Source organism: Polyergus mexicanus, unplaced genomic scaffold, assembly GCF_030449975.1.
Source record: "Polyergus mexicanus isolate NDT 795.1 unplaced genomic scaffold, iyPolMexi1.0 SCAF_13, whole genome shotgun sequence".
NCBI classification, from domain to species: domain Eukaryota; kingdom Metazoa; phylum Arthropoda; class Insecta; order Hymenoptera; family Formicidae; genus Polyergus; species Polyergus mexicanus.
In genome coordinates this window covers 6,426,553-6,448,620 of record NW_027223333.1, presented here as the reverse complement: position 1 = coordinate 6,448,620, position 22,068 = coordinate 6,426,553, and the positions used below count along the sequence as shown (strand labels likewise).

General features: G+C 32.2%; 2 protein-coding genes across 12 annotated transcripts in view; one reads left to right on the top strand and one right to left on the bottom strand.

The window, feature by feature from the left end:
* Window positions 1-22,068, bottom strand: part of LOC138938492 (alkaline phosphatase) — a 159,173-nt gene that overhangs the window by 55,359 nt on the left and 81,746 nt on the right. The gene's annotated exons all lie outside the window — the stretch shown is intronic.
* Window positions 1-22,068, top strand: part of LOC138938493 (caspase-1-like) — a 45,579-nt gene that overhangs the window by 18,257 nt on the left and 5,254 nt on the right. For all 3 annotated transcript variants that reach the window (XM_070305510.1, XM_070305511.1, XM_070305512.1), the window contains 2 exons: window positions 14,440-14,615; window positions 18,556-18,676. In XM_070305510.1, coding sequence (XP_070161611.1) covers window positions 14,440-14,615; window positions 18,556-18,676 — 297 coding nt within the window. The remainder of the gene's footprint in view (window positions 1-14,439; window positions 14,616-18,555; window positions 18,677-22,068) is intronic.

Sequence of the window (22,068 nt, the reverse complement as noted above, 5' to 3'; positions counted from 1 at the left end):
TTTTCCTCTTTCACATGTACCATATATACCAGTGATTCTTATTCCTCATCCAAAGAATATTCCAGAGGATATTCGACAAGTATGCTAATGCGATAGCGCGCAAATATAGAGAGAAGATCATCTATTAAATCTAAAGTTATTTTAAAAGATACACTAAAGATTCATACTTAAATATTAATATCAAATTTCGTTGCAAATGATGTTGCTAGAGATAAGAGAAATGTAGAGCTTCAATTTTTTTATTTAATAAAATTTATAAAATTAAAAGAACCTAATCGCTTAAAAGTGCATCATCCATTTTTTTATAAATATTTATTACATCTTGTTAAATGAAAACAAAATAATAAGGAAATATAAATTAAAATTTTGTATCGCGGGCATCTATTATATATTAAGTTTCTTTCACACAAAGAAAATACATATCTTTCAAACTCTATTCAACAATGGGTATAAAAATAATTAATAGTCACAAAACCGGGCACTAAACTTATTCAATTGGCTGATATATATCGACTGTTTTATATTGTATTGATTTCGCCAAACAAGTATTCATTTGATGCATAAAAAATTTTAAAATGTAAGTATTAATTAAAGAAAAAAGGAGGGAGATATATATATATATATATATATATATATATATATATATAGAGAGAGAGAGAGAGAGAGAGAGACTACATATTTTAAAATACAATTTTCTTTATAAAAATTATTTTAAATTATCTTCAAAGAGATCTTACAGCTCTTTTAATTATTACAAACTATTCATAAGCTATGAAGCTGCTTATATAAAGTTTATTCGTTTAGTAAGCGGAAACTTGATAATATTCAGTAAACAGAAACACTATTATTGGATGCGCTAACTTTATTTGTATAAAATTGTCAGTGCATTCCTGTGAATCATCATGATTCTTGAATTTTATCGAACAAGAGAGTATGCACAGAATGTACATTTTGGACAGCGTTTAATAAAATGAAGAATATATAAAGCCGCGCGTTCTTTCCCATATGCAGGACAATCAACGAATTCAGGCGCATCCAGGCCATTCCGATTGTTCGTGTTTTTTTGCCCAACAAATTTTTCCGCCGCGCCACCAAAAGCAGAGAAAAACAAGTTTTTTTCACGTAAAGTCGGGTATGTCAGTGCGACAGATGTCACGTCTTCGCAAAAAGTGACAATTTACATGTGGCACACCTTGCCTTAGTCCGTTGTTGCTACGTTTGTCGTCTTCTTCATATGCGTCTCCCAACCGGAATATATAACATATATATATATATATTATACACATACACACGTATATATACATACATATATACGTATGTTTGAATTATTTAAGAAATATGCAGAATTATTTCATAAATAGTTAAAAATACGAAAAAATCATGTTGGTAGAAAAATTGTTTTGTGTAGAATATAACCTTATATGAGATTATTTTTTTTTTGTAGATGAAAGTGAAGAAAAACATTTCAAAGTCAATTTTCTTTTTTTAAATAATACATTATATCTTTTTATCATCAATATATAATAGCGGTTTTTAATTTATACAAGTTTAGAAATTTATTAAATAAAAACTTTCAAGATAATGAAAGGCTGTAAAGTAAAAAGTAATAGTGTAAATTAATGAGATCCATTTACGCGTTTATGAATATGTTTAGTTTAAGGTTTAGTAATGTTTAGTAAGGTTTTTTTAATATTCAGTTATTTAATAATTATAATTTAGTAGTTTCTGGATGCGACTTTTTATATTTGACTTTATTTTGCCTTTTTGTTTACATTTACTGATATATTTACGTTTACTTCAATTAATTAAGATTGATGAGTAAAAAAGAAATATAAATGTATCATTGTAAAAACCAACATTGTCAGTTTTGGTCAAATAGAATGCTGTAATATATTACTAATTTCACTGACAATTTTACGACATATATCCATTATTTCATAAAAGTAATAAAAATTAATTCCACTTTTTTTTTAAATAGAAAAGGATATTTTGCACAAACTGAACGTTTCACGACATTAAAGTCATTGTACTCACATTTCCACAATAATGTTTATAATTATTTTTCAATCATCAATCTTAATTAATTAAACAAACGAGAAAATGAACGTAAATATACCAATAAACGTAGATAAAGCTCAGAAGCTAAAATAAAATTAAGCATAGAAAGCCAAATATCACAAATTAATAATTTATTTATTTAGTAATTTAGTTATTTCAAATTAAACATATTGCTAAATGTAAAAGAATCTTACTAGTTTACAATCTTTCATCAATCTTGAATCATTTTAAATTAATAAGCAATTAATCTTATCTCAACAATCACTATCACACATTAAAAATAGAAAAGCATGCCATTTAAAAAAATTAAGTTATTTTCTCCCTTATATTTCCATCTGCAAAAAGAAAATGACAACCGCATAATGTCAGTTTTATAAAAAACAATTTTTTTTATTTTTTAAATTTATATATATGTATATAAATATATGGCAGCAAAAAACGTTTGTGCGATAACGCAGCACGCGAGCGCGTGCAATGATGCGCCAGCACGTACCTAAAGTACTACACGTAAAGTGTTTGCTGACATTTCCCACCGAAAGTGCGATAGTGTCCCTTGATGAGCTCGTCACGCGGCTTTGGCAGCCGCTCTACCGAAGTGCAGCTGACAGGCTCCGCAGCTGCGACAACAACGTACGCAATTCGTATCCAAAGCCTGAGGCTCTAGAGTCTTTCATATAATTATCTGTCTTGTTTAAAAAAGAATACTACGTGTTTAATGTTAAAAAGTATTTGTATCATCGTTAATTTTCTTATCAGACATTTGTGGAAAATCATTGTCTCCCATAGCTCAAACGATTTATAAGGTAGTTTCGATATATAAAAAATCTCGATATTTTTTTATATAATGTAGCCACATTGAAAATGTTGGCATTTCAAAAACTATTATGAAGAATCTTTATTATAATAATCATTTCTCGTGAATAAAAATTTTCATTGTGACAGTTTTCATGGCACACAAAATAACTGAATTTTATATACAAAAAATGTTTTGATTAGTTTTATTTATTCATATGATAGAGGACTTTTATTATATTTTATTTCAAAAGTTATATTTAACAATATATATATATATATATATGAATTTTTAAAATAAAAAGTATCCAAAGTTTCTCTTCAATATAGAATATAATATAAAACAATAAAAGTAGAACAGTTTACTTTCATAAATATCTAGCAAATTTGCTTTTAAAAATTTATATTTTATAATCTCTTTTTTGTGTATATAAAATAAATATTAAAATATCTATTTCTTTTATTTCTTTTATACCTAATAGTTTGTAAAATTTTAAAATATTAAATTAGTTAATTCAAATTATTGTCAATAATTAAAACTCTTTGCGATCAGAACATTTCCATCACTTGAATTGTTTGAACCAAAAATGTATAACATCTTTTTCTTATAAACTATTTAATTAAAATATAGTATACGTAAGTTCATTTTCATCTCATATTTCAATATTAATCTTAATCATTTCAAATATCTGTCATCTGTCATTATTTCAATGTAATCTTTTTTCTTTTTTTTTTTATTTTGTTTCTCTGTTTTCTTTTTGCATCAAAAGCTTGATACTGTCTCTTGACGAGCTCATCACACGACTTTAGTAAATCTTGGGTAACGATGTATGCCATTTGCATCTGAAACGTATGACTCTAGAATCTTTCATATTTTCTTTATCTTGTCGGAAAGAATACCGCACCCAGCAATATTACAAAATATATCGTTGCACCACTATTACATATATTTCCTGACATATACATTTAATTGCTTAAAATAAATACTATCTTAGAATATGTTTAATAAAGCATTTGTGTATCTAAAGTTAATATATCAAATATAATTCTCATGATATAGATAAAAGATCTATGATAGAAAAGCGTTTCCTCTCCTAAGATTATTTCTTTCATATGCAATTTGAGAAAAATATACAAAAACTACTCTTTTTTCTCTATTTGATGATCGAGCACTATATGTACAACAAGTTCGTCAAAAAAAACATTTATTTTCTCCAGTTACAACTGGTAGCTTCACATGAATTGTGCAGATTGTCACTCAAAGCACAAATTCTGAGAGTTAACCCCTCACAAGCATCTTGAACATTCTACTTTAAATAAGAAGCTATCAAGAGTATTTTTTTCTCCTAATGTCATACCTCATGGACATACGTTCAAAAATATACAGAATTTATTTTTATTTGGCAAGTTGTACGTTCCTCTTGACAAATTCGTTAAAACAGCTATATTTTGACATGGCAGTCGATAACTTCATATTGGCGTATCAATACGAACTTGTGCCCGAAGCATGCGTTTCCTGTGTCAACGTGTCGCAGACACCTTGAAATGAGAATGTTACACTTCCGGTAAAAATATGTTACACTCGAAGTATTTCGCGTTCGACCGTTTTTCCACATCGCACGCGCTTCTGTGATGCAAATAGTATAATCTGGTTACAACATTGCATGAAAACGCACCGCTGCATTTATTCTTGTTCGCCAATTGCATTGTATAACATGTTGGACCGTTTATATTTTCCTTTCCAAACCTCTTTGCTAGCTTCGCTCCGCTATTCACGAGTCTTACTTCCTTGCACAATTCTGAATCATTTCTAATATCTCATACAAAGCCAATATCGTACAATTTTGAACTTTTAGTACCATTCAGAGTATTACTTTACAACTTTAAAGTGCTTCTATATCCTGCAGCAAAACTGTACAACACTGTCTCTATATGATAATGCAGTTCCGGAATTACAGTCAATTTTGTATTCAAGCCCGCATTTTCTGCGATGTCATATTGTATTTAATAATTCAACAAACATTCGACTTCAAGGCTAAAATAATTCAAAGCACCAGTAAAGTAGAAAAGGATAAGAGGAGCATTACTAATTGTTTCCATAACTAAATATTTTGATAAGTTTCGTCCAAAGTATATTCGAAAAGTTTGCTACCGTCACTGTGTCATTTTACGTACAAGTGACAAGTAGAGATTGCGGTAAAAATGCAACCCGTTACTCCGCAAGCCGACCAACGACATTTTCCAGTTTCACCGAAGCGCGGCCACAGTAGCATCATAAACGTCGAGACCGCAAAAAAGCAAAAGTAAAAGCAAAAAAAAAAAAAGAAAGAAGAGAAAGCAAACACACGCGAATTGCTCGGTATATGTATTTCGAAATTCCGGGTGCGACACGTGCACCTGGTGGTTGATTACAGTCGATATTCACAGTCGACTCGACAATGCGACGCGATGCAATGATCTAGATGCAACAGTGAACCCCGCGATTGCAAACACCATGGATATTGGCGGACACGACGGATACCAATCAACCACGGCGTGCATAACAACATGCGATGTGATTTAATAATTCCATACGCACATTCGTTTTATCGTAATTGCAAGAATTCATTATACGGCACGTTTCGTTTGCCGTTTGTTGCAAACGTCGCGCATTTTGAAAGAATGATCATTCTATTTATGTGAAATCTTCGAGATTTCTTGACAAGGTTCGGAGAAACTTGAATCAATGATATAAAAAATGTTTCTTATAAATTTTAAAAAACGATAACGAGAATAGATGACAGTGTAAAATTCGATTTTAGATATACATAAATTTTATAAAAAAATAATTAAACAGTTTATTCTGTATAAAAGATGATTTGGGTGATTGATTATATGTGTGATCAAATAATTTATTTTTTTTTTAATCTTGTTTTGCTATAATTTTCATTATAAAATGAAACAAATCACCAAAACGAGATTAACAATATGCCTGAAATATGATCATCGTCAATATTGAAAAAATTACTGAAAAGATTGAAAGATTTTTTGAACCTAGGATAGGAATCATATTTCGTACTACTAATAATGAATAACAGAATCAAATATCCGGAATAACTCCGTCACGCATTGTTGATTAATTAGTGTCAAAATTCACAAGTGCCTTTATTTGTGCGTATTAAATAGAATAATTTCAATTTCATAGACATACATTTTCAATAAGATAAAAGACAGAACGAATGCATTACAAAAAGACAAAAGCAATTTTATATTTAGAAAAAAAACCTTCCAATCTTTTTTTTTTTTGGAGATACAAATATAAGTTATTGCTGAAATTAAGTTATTTCAATTTTAGCCTGGAAAATATTACGAAAAAAAAAAAAAAAAAGGAGTGAACGCCCCCAGTGATGATACAAAAAATTACAAAGCTAAAAATATTGGAAATTCGATACTTTTTTTCTCTCTCTTTGTGACGTTACTCAAATATTTTTACTAAAATGATTTTGAATAACCATAAGCTTACATATTAATGAAAATATCAATGTTTTTCGACGAGTGCATCACATAATTTTTATTTCAGCAATATTATCGCAAAAAATATTTCACATTGGTAACAAATTTATTAAATTTATTTATGGAAAAAATCTAAAAATCTATAGCGATGATACAGTAATAATTTATCGTATATATAATTTAATACAAACTGCAATAAAATTCGATAAAAAATACAGAACATGAAAAACATTATTAAGCTTAACGTACCTTTCAATTCGTATTATAAATATGATATTAATTGTCAAATAATCATATCGATGAGAAAAAGTCTACGAGAATGACCTCTGTTTCGTATATTTTATCCACAGAAACACGGGCGTTATTATACGAGAAGGAAAAAAAATGTTCTACAAAATCTGTCTCGATATAAATAACGCTACCTCACCGAGAAATTGTAATGCTTTAACGCGCAACAGATTAAAAAAATAGCCAGAATGATATTCAAGAGAAAAATAACAAGAATACAGGTGCCGTACTGAATTTTCGCTTAATGTATTATTCCACCCCCATCTTCTCTCTCTCTCTCTCTCTCTCTCTCTCTCTCTCTCTCTCGGAGTATGCGAAAGAGTATAAAGCAAAAGAAAAGAAAGGAGATATGCAAACTACCTTTCCGAGTTGTATCGCGCGATACGAAACTCAATTACATAATAGCTCGGCTCTTATTCGATTACAACAGTAATGGTTAAAGAACCGTCAATACCCGCATAAACCGTATTGGATCATGACGTCAGAAGCGCGGAAATATACATGAACAACTCTTGTAACTTATGTCCACGTGAGTTACTCTTTGTCAACAAAAACCGTTCTCTTTGGTTCGATAAAGCAAGATCGTAAAACGTGCCACAAATTCTACTGTCAACCCCCTATCATATCAAGCGGAGAAACGCGTGGCTTTTTTTCCTTTTTGAATTGTTTTGACAACTGTGCTATCACACGTTTCGTCGTATTCATCTATCTACGGGATACGAACCACAATATCGATTTATAGGCTCCATCATCTTTGAAAAATATGTCACAGACAGATAAGTAGATAGCAGAATTTCTCGTCTCTCTCTAATAATAAGGAAAACTAGATTCATTAAGATATAAAATCTTGATTCTATTTAATATTTAATAAAAACGATTTAATATTAAAAGAGAAAGATTTTTAACTCGAATAAAATAAATTATTATACAAAAAATCTGTTTTTCAAATAAAGAATAAAGAATTTTTATTCGGCATTGTCGCAATATTCAATGTCAAAAAATAGTTGGTACAAATAATAATATACACTTACGAAAGGAATAATTAATTAAAGAATTTAAATTTCAAATATTAAAATGAGAGATTTATTTTATTATTCTTAGTGGTCAAAATCTTTATGTATTTTTTGATCTCATCTCCGTTTAAACTCTCGATATATCAATACATGTAAGCAGTCATCTACAATAGTTACGAATCTAACTCCGTATAACTGAAAAAAATATAATTTCAATTCGTATGTCCTCCCAGAGCACGAAACGAGATCTTTCAATGTTGTGATAAATCGCTCAGAATAATCCATCAACCGAATTGAAGCAAAATATAGGATTGTGCCACTGTTCAATGGAGATATTTTCGTGGACATTTACATTGTTTACATTGTCTACGTCTACGCTATCTATTTTTCTTTCCTTCGCAGGAATTCATCTGAAATTCGAGTGCATATTCGCCCCTGCATCATAAAATGCGAGCATATGGAATATTAATTTATTATTGAGTACATATATTATCCATATTTTTCCTATAAAATAGATATTTATAGTATTTTTGTCTATGCGTAAAAATAAACGATAGGAAATCTCGGCGAAATTCATAATATTTGAGGATTTATTTCTAATAAAAAGCCAAATATATAAAGAGTGGATTTAACAGTTGGTAAAGCACGTTCGCGCAATTCTGTATTTCTGTAATTGAAAATTTTATGCAAAAAAATATGCAAGCATAAAATGATTATTTTTGTTTAATTACAGTTTATCAATTTTTCGATTATTAATGATAAAATTGATAAAGATATCGATATGTATGTAAATCGATATTTTTAAATATTAATTTTGATTTCTGATATTTAGTAATGTTTATTTTTTCGTTCGAAAGCGTTTGTTTCATTTTCGAGATATAATTTTAACCATTTAAGTGTAAAGAATTTCTTCACTTTTTACGAACGATACTTTTGATGTCAACATGAATAATTAAATGGATAATTAGACAAGGAATGAAACTACGTTGTAAAGTGAAGTAATCCTGAAGCTATCTTATGCCTGTTTAAGTATAACGAGTTTAAAACTCAATGTAACTATTTTCATTCAGTTAGCATAATCTACCGAAATGCGATATGTATAATAACTCGTTTATATCCACAGATTTCATTTATTTAAACACGATATCTCGTTGATAACTTGATTAATCCTTTATAACTTTAATCCGAATGTCTGCTTAAATAATTAAAAAACTTCGCTTGAAAATTTTCGCGTATATTTAATATTTTACTTTGTAAAGCAAATTTGTGTAATATGCATATATTTGAATTTTCTATTAAGATAATGTTAATTTTGATAAAATATTTTGTTTTTATATTGTATTATTTTAGTTTATATTATAATATGCTTTTAACTTTTTTTTCTAATTATCATAATTTGAGAATATATCTCGAATTTTATGCTTTTACCGTGTTTTATTTTACCATTCCCGAATTACGCAGGATTATAGTAGAAAAAATGTAGATACATTACGGATAATTTGCCATAAATGAGAACGTATTTTTCTATATAAAATGCTAAATATATATCTGCATATGAGTATAACATGAAATGAGAAATACAATAAAATATAAAAATCCATATATAATAAGATATGATTCCAAAAAATTTGATTACGTACGCGGATATGAAATATACAGTAGAATCATACATTTCCATAAAAATATGAATTCATTATTTGAATGTGTTCGTTAAGTAAACGGATAAGAATTGGATCGCATAGCTCTAATAAGCGTAACTTCCCCCCCCCCAAAAAAAAAAACTCTCAGTTCTGACAAATCAATTTTTGAATCAATCGAAAAATTCGAAAGTAGATAACTATGATAGCAATGTAGAACGCTCCTTACATATCGATTCGTAGAAGCAACTGTGCAGAAGAAACACTCGCTCCTCGATTCGCGCGCGTTCGAAATTCCATCTATAAAATCCGCGAGTCGCGAACAAATCGTAAACACATCGACGAGAATTCTTATTGCTCTGGCAGAATCGAAACGCAGAAATTGGCGATACGCTAAGAGAGCACGTTGGCTTCGCGATTCCATTGCGTTTCGTGAATAACCCGGCACGGCTCACGAACACGTCGCAATTATTTGCATTTCTTAATTCACATAATTCACTCTCTCTCACAAGCTCGAGGAATGATATCGTCGCTGTTCGCGTATTCCGCGCGGATGTTTCACATCTACTTTATCGCCTATTCTCGCTAATCTTCCCCAAGATATACAGATTGTGCGCCGAGGGTCGCGAATCTTCTCTAGGATACAGATTACCCAAATACCGAATATTAAATTTTCCTCATTAAAAGTCTTAATATGCATGTATGTATGTATGTATGTATGTATGTACAGAGTATTTCGAATATTAAATATTCTAACTTAAAATATAAATTTAGGATCCAAAAATAAGTAACAAAGAACAAGAAATTCCTCTAGAGATATGCTCGCAAAAGAAACTTTCTCATTTCTGAATCCTAAATTCAAGAGATTTTAAATTAGAACATTTAATCCTGAAATATCCTATATACATAGATGTCGTATCTTTTCACGTTTCTCTTTACTTGTCGCCGTTAAATGTCTCGGCGAGTCTTGAGTAAACTTTAGTGAGCTGTTAAATCGTATACATATAATGTCCGCAAAATTACAAGACTTTATCAGTGACTTTATGAGAACGGAGAAGGGAAAAGGGAGAGAAATAGCCCTGTACTCTATCGACCATTCACTCGGATACTGTCCGTGTTTCTCGACATCAAAACGAATGATACTCTTCCCGATTCCATCTCTGGTATTTCGCAGTCGAGAGAAGATACGTGACGTTCATTTTACCCAGTATCATTGTCGCTAGGGGAGATTGGAGAGGATGTTCTATTCGCGCTGAAAACTATCACAGCCAATGTCGATATTAAACTCTCAAATTTATAGCGTGCGTGTTTCGGCTATCGATCGGACGCTAGGGACAATCGTTCGCGCCTTTACTGAAAGAGAATATTTCGCTAGAATATTATTAGCAGGAGCTTCTCTTTCATCGGATTGTTAACTGCTCGTATATGTATGTGTGTGTGTGTGTGTGTGTGTGTGTGTGTGTGTGTGTGTGTGTGTGTGTGTATCGTTGCAGTATTCACCGCCGACTCGAATTTACGGCGCGCCGAGACTGCACTTTGGGCGATTTATACTTTGGCACTCGAACGACGGCGATACCTGCACGTCGACCGCTTTTAAATTATGACAGAATCAGGATAGAGAATATGTTCGTAGTTTTGTGTTTGTTCATGATATGATTTTTGATAGATGACGGTTTTAACATCTAATGAAGCGGCCATATTGTTATTATTCGTTGTAGTTTTTTATTGTTATAATTAATTATTTAATTAAACATATTGTAAAAGATTTATTATCTATATATTATATATTTTTAACGTATATTTTATATAAATATTATATATATATATATGTAAATTAATTTTTATAAAATATTTTGAAACAAAACAAAATGGAGAAGGAAATTCTGAAATCAGTATAACGTATCTGATATAATATTACCAAAATATTAACAAGCTAAACAAAATATACTGCACTTTGCTTTACGTCTCACGAAATATATAAATTCAGTAATAACGGAATATTGAATATGTTTTATTTAAATATTTACGCATTATAGGTGAGCAATTTTTAATGTATATTTTGCAACGTAATTGTGACATTAAAAAAAAAATTCGCGATTTTCAATTGCTAAATGCATCTGTTACCAATCAGGAATAGAGATTAAAATTGCTTAAAATACTTGGTAAAGGAAAATACACAAAAAATATAAATTGTGTTATACGTAATGAGATCGATCGATCAGTTTGGAGCAGACTCTTCCTTTGTGTAAGAGAAAATAAATAATAAAAGGAGAAGAAACGAACGGGTTAACAAAAACAAGGAAAAATAATTCAATCGCGAGATAATATCAGATAATTGGCTGACATAATTGTCTCTCTTAATTATTTTTACGTACGATGACGCGCGTGGTATACTAGTGGTGATAATTAAAAAATCACTACGAGACCATATTATGATGATTTTTTTTCCCGTAATAGAGATTCCCTTCTCCTCCTTCCTGCTCCCTCAAGCGAGATTGTGTAAAGCCGGAGTAGATTTCTATTACCAAAGTGAACTCTCAGAGGAAAAATGTTCTCTTGCAAGGAACAGAGCGTTAACGGAGACGTCGTTTCACGTAATCACGCAAGCTTTTTCGCGAAACATTCTCTTGATCGCACGCATCAAGTATAACTCACAAGCTGAATATGCCGCGCGTCGATTTTGCAACCGCTGTCCAGCTTTTTTTTACGCGATTTATATCCCGCACCTTAATTACTCCCGTGCGCCGGGATTGCCGGACCGAGGCAGTGCGGATTAATTGGATTATCGATCGTTCTTGAATGTAATGCTTTCGCACGGAAACAGGTTCGATGTTTCTCATAAGAAAGGTTTTTTTGGGAGTCCGATATACCGGCGCGATTGCGTTAAAATCGGGAAAAAAAAATCATGATCAAAATATTCAATAATCTTATCGCCTGCGAAAATTCGCTATGATTTCCAAAGAGACGGGCAAAAATGTTTCCCGTTGAATTCTTATTCGCATATTCAAGATAAATTCGCTATAAAAATTCAGATTTAAGATACGGTACGCTAAAATCACGCATAAGAGATCCGGTCGTGTGACAGGAGAGAAGCGAGTTTGAAAAACCGAGTAAATATGATACTGCGAAAATACGATCGCTGTAATAAAGAGATTGGAAAATATGAAAAAAAACACAACAATAGAAAATACTTGAAAATATTGCATATTCGGACGATGCATAATGACGGTATGTGTATATGTATATATTACAAGATGTCCGATAATTTTTGACACACCCGAAGTGTGAAGATAGATTGGGTCAAACTGAAAAGAAAAATCTTCTACCATTTTGCGATTTTCGTAATAATTATTGAGAAATTAATTAAAAAAGATCAATCAACTCGCGCCAAGTATTACTATGCGGTGCGAAAGAACGGCCTGATATGGGCGTCATTGATATATGATTACTAGGACGCGAGAATCCATCATTATGTATCGCTTGTACGTAACTATTGTCATTTGTAGAGCGCTCCTCCCAAAACTTTGTCGCGCGTCTACTTTTGAATTGTCTCTTCTCACTGCGCGCTTATACTCGTGCGAATTGGTCGATTTTTTCTAATTAATTTCTCGATAATTATTACGAAAATCGCAAAATGATACAGGACTTTCCTCCTCAGTTTGAGCCAATCTATCTTTACACTTCGGATGTGTCAAAAATTATCGGACACCCTGTATGTATATGTATATGTATGTATGTGCGTGTGTGTGTGTGTGTGTGTGTGTGTATATATATATGTATATGTAATGGCATAACAAAAAGTATTTATATATATCCACCGAGCTCGCATTGTAATTTTATAATCCTTTTTCTCGTTTTCTGGTGAAAAAAAGAGAAAGAAAATAACATTGTTTCCTGTTTTTTACATGTTTTATACACGATTTACTGTTCTTTCATTTTGTAACATAATATGCAATGTGTTATAGTAGACAGCCTTTAACGTTGTTATTGCGAAATTAAATCAATCTTTTTTGTTAAAGCCATCTCGAAAATCCACGTGTCCCGCCGGCATTCTGAAAAGAATGTAATAGTTCTGCATTTTATTAAAATTTCTCGAAAATTATGAAGCTACCATGAATAATACATAGTTAATCTCGCGTAATGAAAATTTTTACTTCACTTTGTCGATAAAATAACTGGCAAGCGTTCACAAATCGCACATTTATATCTGTTTGTAATTAATTTGCCACTTTGAAACAAACAGGCGCATGAAACACGCTTGAAAAACGCAGAGCTAATTTAAATAAAATTGTATACATAAAGAAAAGAAAGAGAAAGAGAACAAATTATTTTTATATTCTCTAAAAGCAAAGTTATCCATACTTTGTTTAATTAGAACAACTTGTTCCATAATCGCAGAAAGAATTTTGTTTTATATTGTTTTTGTGCGCGCGTCTGTTTTAACGCACATTCCATGTCTCAAACGCTCCTGAACTTTCCGTTTAGGTCGTTTGATATTTTTTTACATTTCTCTAAAATGTAACAATGTAAAAATGTAACAAATATAATAATCGTTATGATCGTAAGCACAACTCTTTTTCTTTTCATTTCATCTTGTTATTTTGAATTTGTTCTTTTTATTTTCTTGTTATTTTCTTAATTGTTATTTTGCTTTGTTCCGTAAAGCACTTTACATTTTATTAAAGAGATGAAACAAATTAGTTTCCATCATGGCATAATTATCCGAACGTACTTGGAAATGTACTTCGTATAAATGTCCTCGAATTTAAAACTTCTTATATAAAAATATCGGGAAAATTATATTATATATTTTTATTCCTTCCAATATCGTAACAGAAAATTACATATAATATTCTTGTCCGTAACTTACGGTTACAGCCGGTTCAGAGCCTTAATAATGAATCGCACCGTGCGATTTTACTCAACGGAAACTTCATTTAATTCCTTAATGCTATCTCGCGTAAGCCCCCGGAAGTACAGCTGCTCGCACTGTGTTTCGATTTCCTCGCCGTAGAAATTCTCGCGCGAGGCAACCAACAATATCGGAGTACGATCTCAACCCGGCAACTCAGTGTTTGTTTGTACATAGGCTATTAGGCTAGACCGTCCGACGACTATTAGCGGCCACCGCGAGGAATTAATTAATCCTTTCATTAAAGCCGCTGCGGAAGACCACACGGATGCCGACTGCCTGATCGTGGTCGCAATGTCACACGGCGAGTCGGGTCTATTGCATTCGACCGATAGCCTGTATCCAGTCGATATGCTATGGACTCCCTTCACCGGCGATCGATGCTCCACTCTGGCCGGGAAACCAAAGTTGTTCTTCATTCAGGTACATCTATACGTCTCTGACGGATATACGTATACGTGCCGTAGGTATATATGAATCGCGAATGAATCGTGCAAACAATGATGAACCGCGCATTCAAAGAGAAGCGACTCTCCACTTTCGTTCATCCCGGACGATCTCGTCTGGTGATGCATCATCTCAAAGTGAATCATCCAAGCGGTGTTACATGCTGAGTAATTCGAGGGAGATTTATACAGATCGCGTGGAGGATGATTTATGAGTTAATATAAGCTATTGTACAAGCTGGTGTTTGTTGAAGTTAATCGTGCCTTTCAAATAAGCGCGGTCTCGTACTAGAATATCGCTTCTGATATTACGCTATCTCTCGAAAGCAGTTCGTTTATCCTTGTAAATATTTTTGTTTATATTTATATTTAACAAAACTTATATTTATCTATGTTATTGTATTCGAATTCATCAAGTGTGTCAAGAAACTTGAATATTTTCATGTGACTTAAAGTCATTTATCTACTTTGAACGAAGCGGAATGTGTAGACTGATTTTTATGATTCTTGCATTGTTTGCGTTTACGTTTCACGAAATTCCGATCATATTTTAGCGGCATTGCCACTAGAGAAACGAGCGAGACGGAAGAAAAGAGAAAAAAAAAATTAATTACGTTTCCCGGCTGGAAATTTTGATATACGATATTCTTGCGCGAGAGATATAAATTCAGTAGCCAGAAATGTGATTGCGGATCCCGTATGTTTAAAATGTAACGATAAGAGAAATATCCATGTCGGTTGTCATGATTGAAAAAACAAAAATAATTATATTCTATTTTACGAAATTTAACGTATAGAGTGACACTATCGCTATCCTATTTTATCAATTCTAAATAAAATATAAATAAAATTTTTTAAAAATGTAAGCACTCGTTATTCAAAGATTATTAATATTTCTACAAGTTTAGATTGCATTTCCTTGTCCGTAATTCCTGTGATAGTTTATAAATCAACTATTTCGATATTCATTCCCTATTCGCGTATTTTCCATCAATTTCTGAACGCGGCAAAGTTTTCTTCTGAATTTTTCTACTTACGTGAGATGAAAATAAATGACGTTGTGAAATAGATAATACTAAAACGGATGCTGTGCCACAGCACAGAAAGAAAGTTAACTATAAATACAACACTCACTTCTTGCTCGCCGCGTCATAACGTGAATACCATAATTGCAGCGATCTGTAATCTGTGTATCAAAAAGAAACGATTATGTCGACATGTAGTTGTGCGCATAATTCCAGTAACAATGCCGGGCCAGATCTAATTCTTTCTCGGGCATATAATCCTGCCGGAGATCGTTTTCCATTTAGAGACATTCTCCATTTATCTGCCTCACGACGATCTCCGAGGGATTTGCGGACTCCTGCACATTAGTGCACCGTCGGGTTTTTAGCGGCCGCAGCCAATGAAATATGTGCATTCTGCAATGTAATGGAACCTGTTCGCGCTCTAGAAACGCCGCAGTAATTAAGATTACTCCCCCGCGTTCCCGCGTCACGCAGCCGGTCGAAAGGGGGAACGACGACAAAAACTGTTATTTGCATAATTCCCAAAGTAATGCACGCGTGCATCGTTTCGAGGATTTCGCCACCGGACGAATTAAAAAATGCCGGGCGACAATTCGCGTCGAGCAATATTCTACGTATTTTTGTTTTATGTTTCATTTCTTCCCTTTGTGTTTTTCGCGCGTCCGCGATTATATTTCCATCACGCTATTCTTCCGCACTGCGCGAGTACATTTATACATCGGTCGAACGCGCGAGCATTTTAAAATCGGACACATTTGGAAAACACGCGTTCCTGTAGATACGTCATTATCGCGCGCGAGACCATTGTATGCATATTCAAATAAGAAGAGATGCAAGCGATTTCATGTAATTTCGTTACGGTACATGAACTATAATTTCATACAATCCCAATTTTTCCTAATCAATTTATTACCGATCGTTACATTTACAATTTTGCAATGAGAATTATACACATAAAACAATTTAATTCTTAGCTACCGCGATAGAGATGAAAAATGACCGCGATAAAATTATTTCGTACATTATCAGAGAAAAAATTAGTCCTTTTTAAAATTAGAGACCGATACAGAGAGACAGATAGAGAGAAAATTGAAAATTTAGACTTGAAACTACGCCCGTAGCTTTAGATCGTCAAAAATCTCCAATCGATATATCGAGCAATCGCAGAGATAGCAACTATTCCGACAACGATTGTAATTTACTCTCCACGAAAGATAAAGGACCGGGAAAAGCCAGTCAACCAGCCAGATACCCTTTCGAAATTACCGCTTTCGTCTCAAATAGAGTCAGGGAATCGGTGATCTCGAAGATAAAGTGCGACAAAGATAAACGAGTACGATAAAGTTAGCGTTCGTAACGATCGATATGATTAGTAATTTAATCTCGCGTTTTCAAAGGCGACGAAAAAAGATACGAAAGTCCAAAGAGATAATAATATCACACAACTCGATCGTGCATCTGTTAGAGAATCGTGTGAAAATATCGAATCGATTGTCTAAAATGCAAAAAGAAAAAAAAAGATACGCGTTCTCTTGTAATATCCAAACACTTTATTAATTTATGTCTATGTAAAGGCTGTTATATTTAATGAAGAAGATTAGTCACACATATAATGATATATTCGATATTCGTGTAAAATTTTATCATGCAAATTATGAACGCGAGGTTATCGTGATTTGCAACCGACGTAAATTGATCGGATGCAAATTTTGGCCGCGTTGTATCGAAATCGACGCCAATTTCTGGTCCATTGAAAGCTGCGTGCAGCCACGTGTGTAGCCTCAAGTAAGTGGACCCCATATATTTCTTGCCGCTCTTCCGCTCAAGTCTTCGCTCTCATCTATCGTTAACAACGCTCTAAACATCGATAGATCTGCGTGTAATTGTCTAGTATGTTTTACTACCGGTTTCGAAAAACGATCGTAGCGCGACGTTCTTGTTGGCCATTAAACATTTAACCTTTTAATGTATCAAATGATCTTTTAATGATCAAATGATTTTCCCTATAAAAGTGGAAATAATTCCTTCCAGCCTTATCGAGGCAAACGAGCATCCATTGGATCTAGTTATTTAAAAATATTACTTGATTTTCATAAATAGTAGCATGAATTATTAATTATTAATTATACATAATAATATGAGAATATGTGTACAATGAATTAAATCTGCAATGTAAAATAATCAGATACAAGTCTATCACTGAATTTATGTTTGAATATTATGTATGCAGAAACAAAAATCACAGCTTTCATTGGCAACATTTGTCCATGTACATTATAAAAATTAATTGCGCGGATTAGGATTAATTAATGTTGCGTTGCAGTATGATAGAGATAGAGAGAAAACATATATTGGACTCAAAAATCGTAAAATCAATAAATCTAGAAATTTTTTATGTTTCTACATGTTTACTAATTATATTTATAATTATACATAAATTGAATATTACCGGATAAATATCGGGAAAAGTTAAACAATTATAATAATCATATTTTATATTTACATAAATGTATATGAATAAGCTGATAACGGTTAGCATATTGATTTGTGATATTACAAGAATTTTAGCGTATAATTAAGCGTATAAACAACTATTCGATTTAATTAAAATAAGTTTTGGAAAAGAGCGTTAAAACGCATTCAGAATCTCTTGAATATGGATTTGTTCATCGCGGCTACAGCGCAAGGTTTTGCACATTTCGCACGTTTTGGCAATGTTTCAATAATGCTCCAAATCGGTTACGCAAAAAAAACCTTTGAAGCGTTTTAAACAAATCGCGGTGCGTTCTCGCGAAGGAAATGTAGCACGGTCACGAATCCTATGCATCTTTTACGCGCCGGGAAAAATCTAGTATCGTCGCTCACGCGCGTGTTTATTCTTTCCCGCAGGCATGCCGCGGGTCGCAACTGGACAAAGGGGTGAAAATTATTCATGAGACGGACAGCAAGAGAACCATATACAGCATTCCCACCTATGCGGATATCATGGTTGCGTATTCCACTTATGACGGTACGTATATGTATGTAATATATGAATACAAGAGTGTACAGGTGGTATCAAAATAACTTTTGATTGGGATCAAAGTTTGAAGTAATTTTCAATCTACTTAGAATTTTTGAAGAATTATTCGTACCGTATTATTTTTTTAAATGTCCTCTTTTTTTACATGGCTTTCTTATTCATTTATTTACATGTATCCAAATGTTAAGGCGATCATTCTGAATCACACTGTAGGTACTCGCAAGCTAGATGTTGTCGCGTACAAGTGCGCTCGTAAGCCCCTTTATTCGAGACGGCCGGAGAGATAATGCAAGGAATCTGAATGAAAGGGCTTCTATGAGAATAGTGTGACGCAGAGTTATAGGAATGTCGGATATATGACAGTACTCTTGATTATCCGCGTATGGATAATCTGGTTGCCGCCTGCATTTTATCCGACATGATTTTTCATTTAATTTATCAAAATAGGAGAAGTTTAAAAAAAATAACATTAAAATACAAATATTGTATAAAAATTTCTCAGAATAAGCAAAAGCTACAGAGATTAGGCAATAATTAATTAAATTTAATCGTTAACATTTTATAATAGCTATTCTTGTTGCAAAATAATTGATTCTTCGTACGAATCAGTTGGAATCAAATGGAAGTATCTCTCGATGGTATTGCATAATCAAGAGTACACCGCGATTGAAAAGAGCGCAATGATTACCGCTTAAATGATGGTATACAAATAACGAATAGCCTCGCATGTGATAAGGTACTCGCTAATGAGAATGTTTACTCGGATTTCAAGCTTTAGATAACCATCGTTAGCATGCGTAACACAGACCTACATTCGCAGGGATATATTTACGATAAATCAAACAGTTCCGTTAAATTCGTATACGTATAGGACAGAAAATAATTTAGCCTGTCAAATTCGTGATTAGAACTAACAAAGAAATCTTCTGACGGAATCTTGTTTTAAAAGTCTATCACCTTTATTAGAAAGTATTAACAATTTCTCGCAAAAAAAGTATAAAAGTGTCCAAGATTCAAATAATTGAATTTTAATGTCCAAATATAAAAAATTATGAGAACCAATGATTAAATTTTTGTTGAGGCTCAGATTTCTATTTTTAAATTTGATGCGTTACATTGCGAAGATATATTTTATGTCTGTTACATATTGTCCTCACGTCTGTATTTCTTATCGCGCTTTATATTCGTTGCGATGCGTTTCCGAAACGGCTGGAAGCTTTAGAAATCCTGGGCGATAATTGCATTGAAACGTGTTTCAACCCAGTTTTCATACTCCGTCGAGCGTATCAAGTATATTAACGAGATGTATACTCGATTACTAAACAATAAACGGATATGGCGAATGCAAGTTAAGCGGTTCTTCTTGTACACGTTCGTTTCTATGGGTTTCTGTAGCGTCATAAGCTGCTTATTTCTGAATAACACAGATTATGCGAACGTAGACGCATGATGGGTAATCTATATAATCAACTTCTCAATTGCACTGCGCTTCCTGGCATCCATCCCTTTCCGCCCCTCCGACTAAAACTCGTTAATGAATGTAAACCAATATTATTTGCAACTCAATGCCAATCCGATATGAGCCAGCTGCACTTTGAAATTTCCAATTATTATACCAATTATTGTGCGCTCTTCCCTCCCCCATAGCATGTTTGATTGTCGCTCCACATAGTCTATAATTTGTCGAACGCAAATCCGGGATTTCCACATACAAATTCTCAAGATTTATAATATAGTATAAAAAGAAAAATAACTTCAGATTTAAACAAAATTCAAGACAACTATATTCGAAATCAAATGCCAAAAAAGCTTCGAAACGCGAATTGTTACACGAGTATGGATAAATATAACGGCATAACGCAACGCGTATATTTTCACGCGATTTCCGCTTGCGCGTAAACATTTGACCTGCAGTTGTTAATGGAGTGCGAGAATTTGTGTTAACAGTGGTGTACGTCGATAGCACAACAACGCGACGTTCTCCAGTGTGAGAACGTCAATCAATTAGCTGATAAATCGATACATGCGCGTAATACTACCAGAGAATCAAACTACATCCAATTGTGTATGTATGTGTACCATATATGTATATGTAATCCACAAATATGATTACAATAATCCCTTTTTAAAATTTTATTTAAGATTTCCCTGTTTCATTATCATTATGTAGAATCGAGTTTTCTTCACGAAAATAATATCGCGCGCGCGAACATTATTTCAATATATAATAAAGCTTCAAAAATAATCTCTCTTTCTCTCTTCAAATTTAAAAAAATTCTTAACTCAAAATTGTTAACATGTAAAAAATTTTAAATTATTGTATGTTCACGCTATATTAAAGAGTTCGAGTTGAAATAAAACATATGTAATACCGTGTGAAACTACGATCTTTCTTTTTATTTGTTTTCGAATATTTTTGTATTAAAAGAAAAGAGAACTATATAGATTTAAGATACAAAACTACAAGTGACTCTACAAAAAATAAATTCTTGATATATCTGAAACAATGAAATTTCTCAGCGATTGCGTCCGCGAAATCACGCAGCAATTGCTATATAAAATATATAGAGAACATCGTGCAATAAATCAAAATAAATCACGAATTGCACCACGAGCATATTTATGATATACGTTTCGATGGAAAAGAAATGCCAGGTTTTTTTTTAAAACATTACACTGAGATATAAAATGGTATATATATCGATATCGACAATTTATTACTGCATTTATTATTATTATTATTATAGTCATTACCGGAAATAAAAGCGCATTTAAATGAAAATGAACTATCGTGATGAGCTATCTGAGATAGCGATACGAAACAAATATCGGCATTTTTTTGTGGAAACAAAAATATTTTTTAGGCTAGATAATCGCGCTTATTCTCAGTTCATCCAGAATTTACTTTCATAGTCATTATTATATTGGTGTCGTGTTTAATTTTTAGAAAATAAAAAATAAAAAATTTTATATAAAAACACGTTTCTCTTAATTACAAGTATACGCGAAAAAGATATTTCAAAATATCATAACGTAAGTTGTACAACTCTTTAAATAGACTATAAAAGAAAATTAATTTTTTTTGTTTTCACGAAGCAAATACGTTTGTATATAAAAAATATAAGAGAAAGTAAAGCATAATATTAATGAAAATAATAATTGATATTAATTTTAATAACTGATCAATCAAAATAATAACAATAACGAATTAAATATCGCGTTAATTCTCCGTAAAATTTACAATAACAATTAGGAATAATAAATTATTATTCCTAACTTATATTTATATGTCACAATGGTTGGCTGTAACTGATACCTTATTTCCATACACAAATATTAATTATGTATTTACGCAATATTATGCGATGCAAAAAATAATA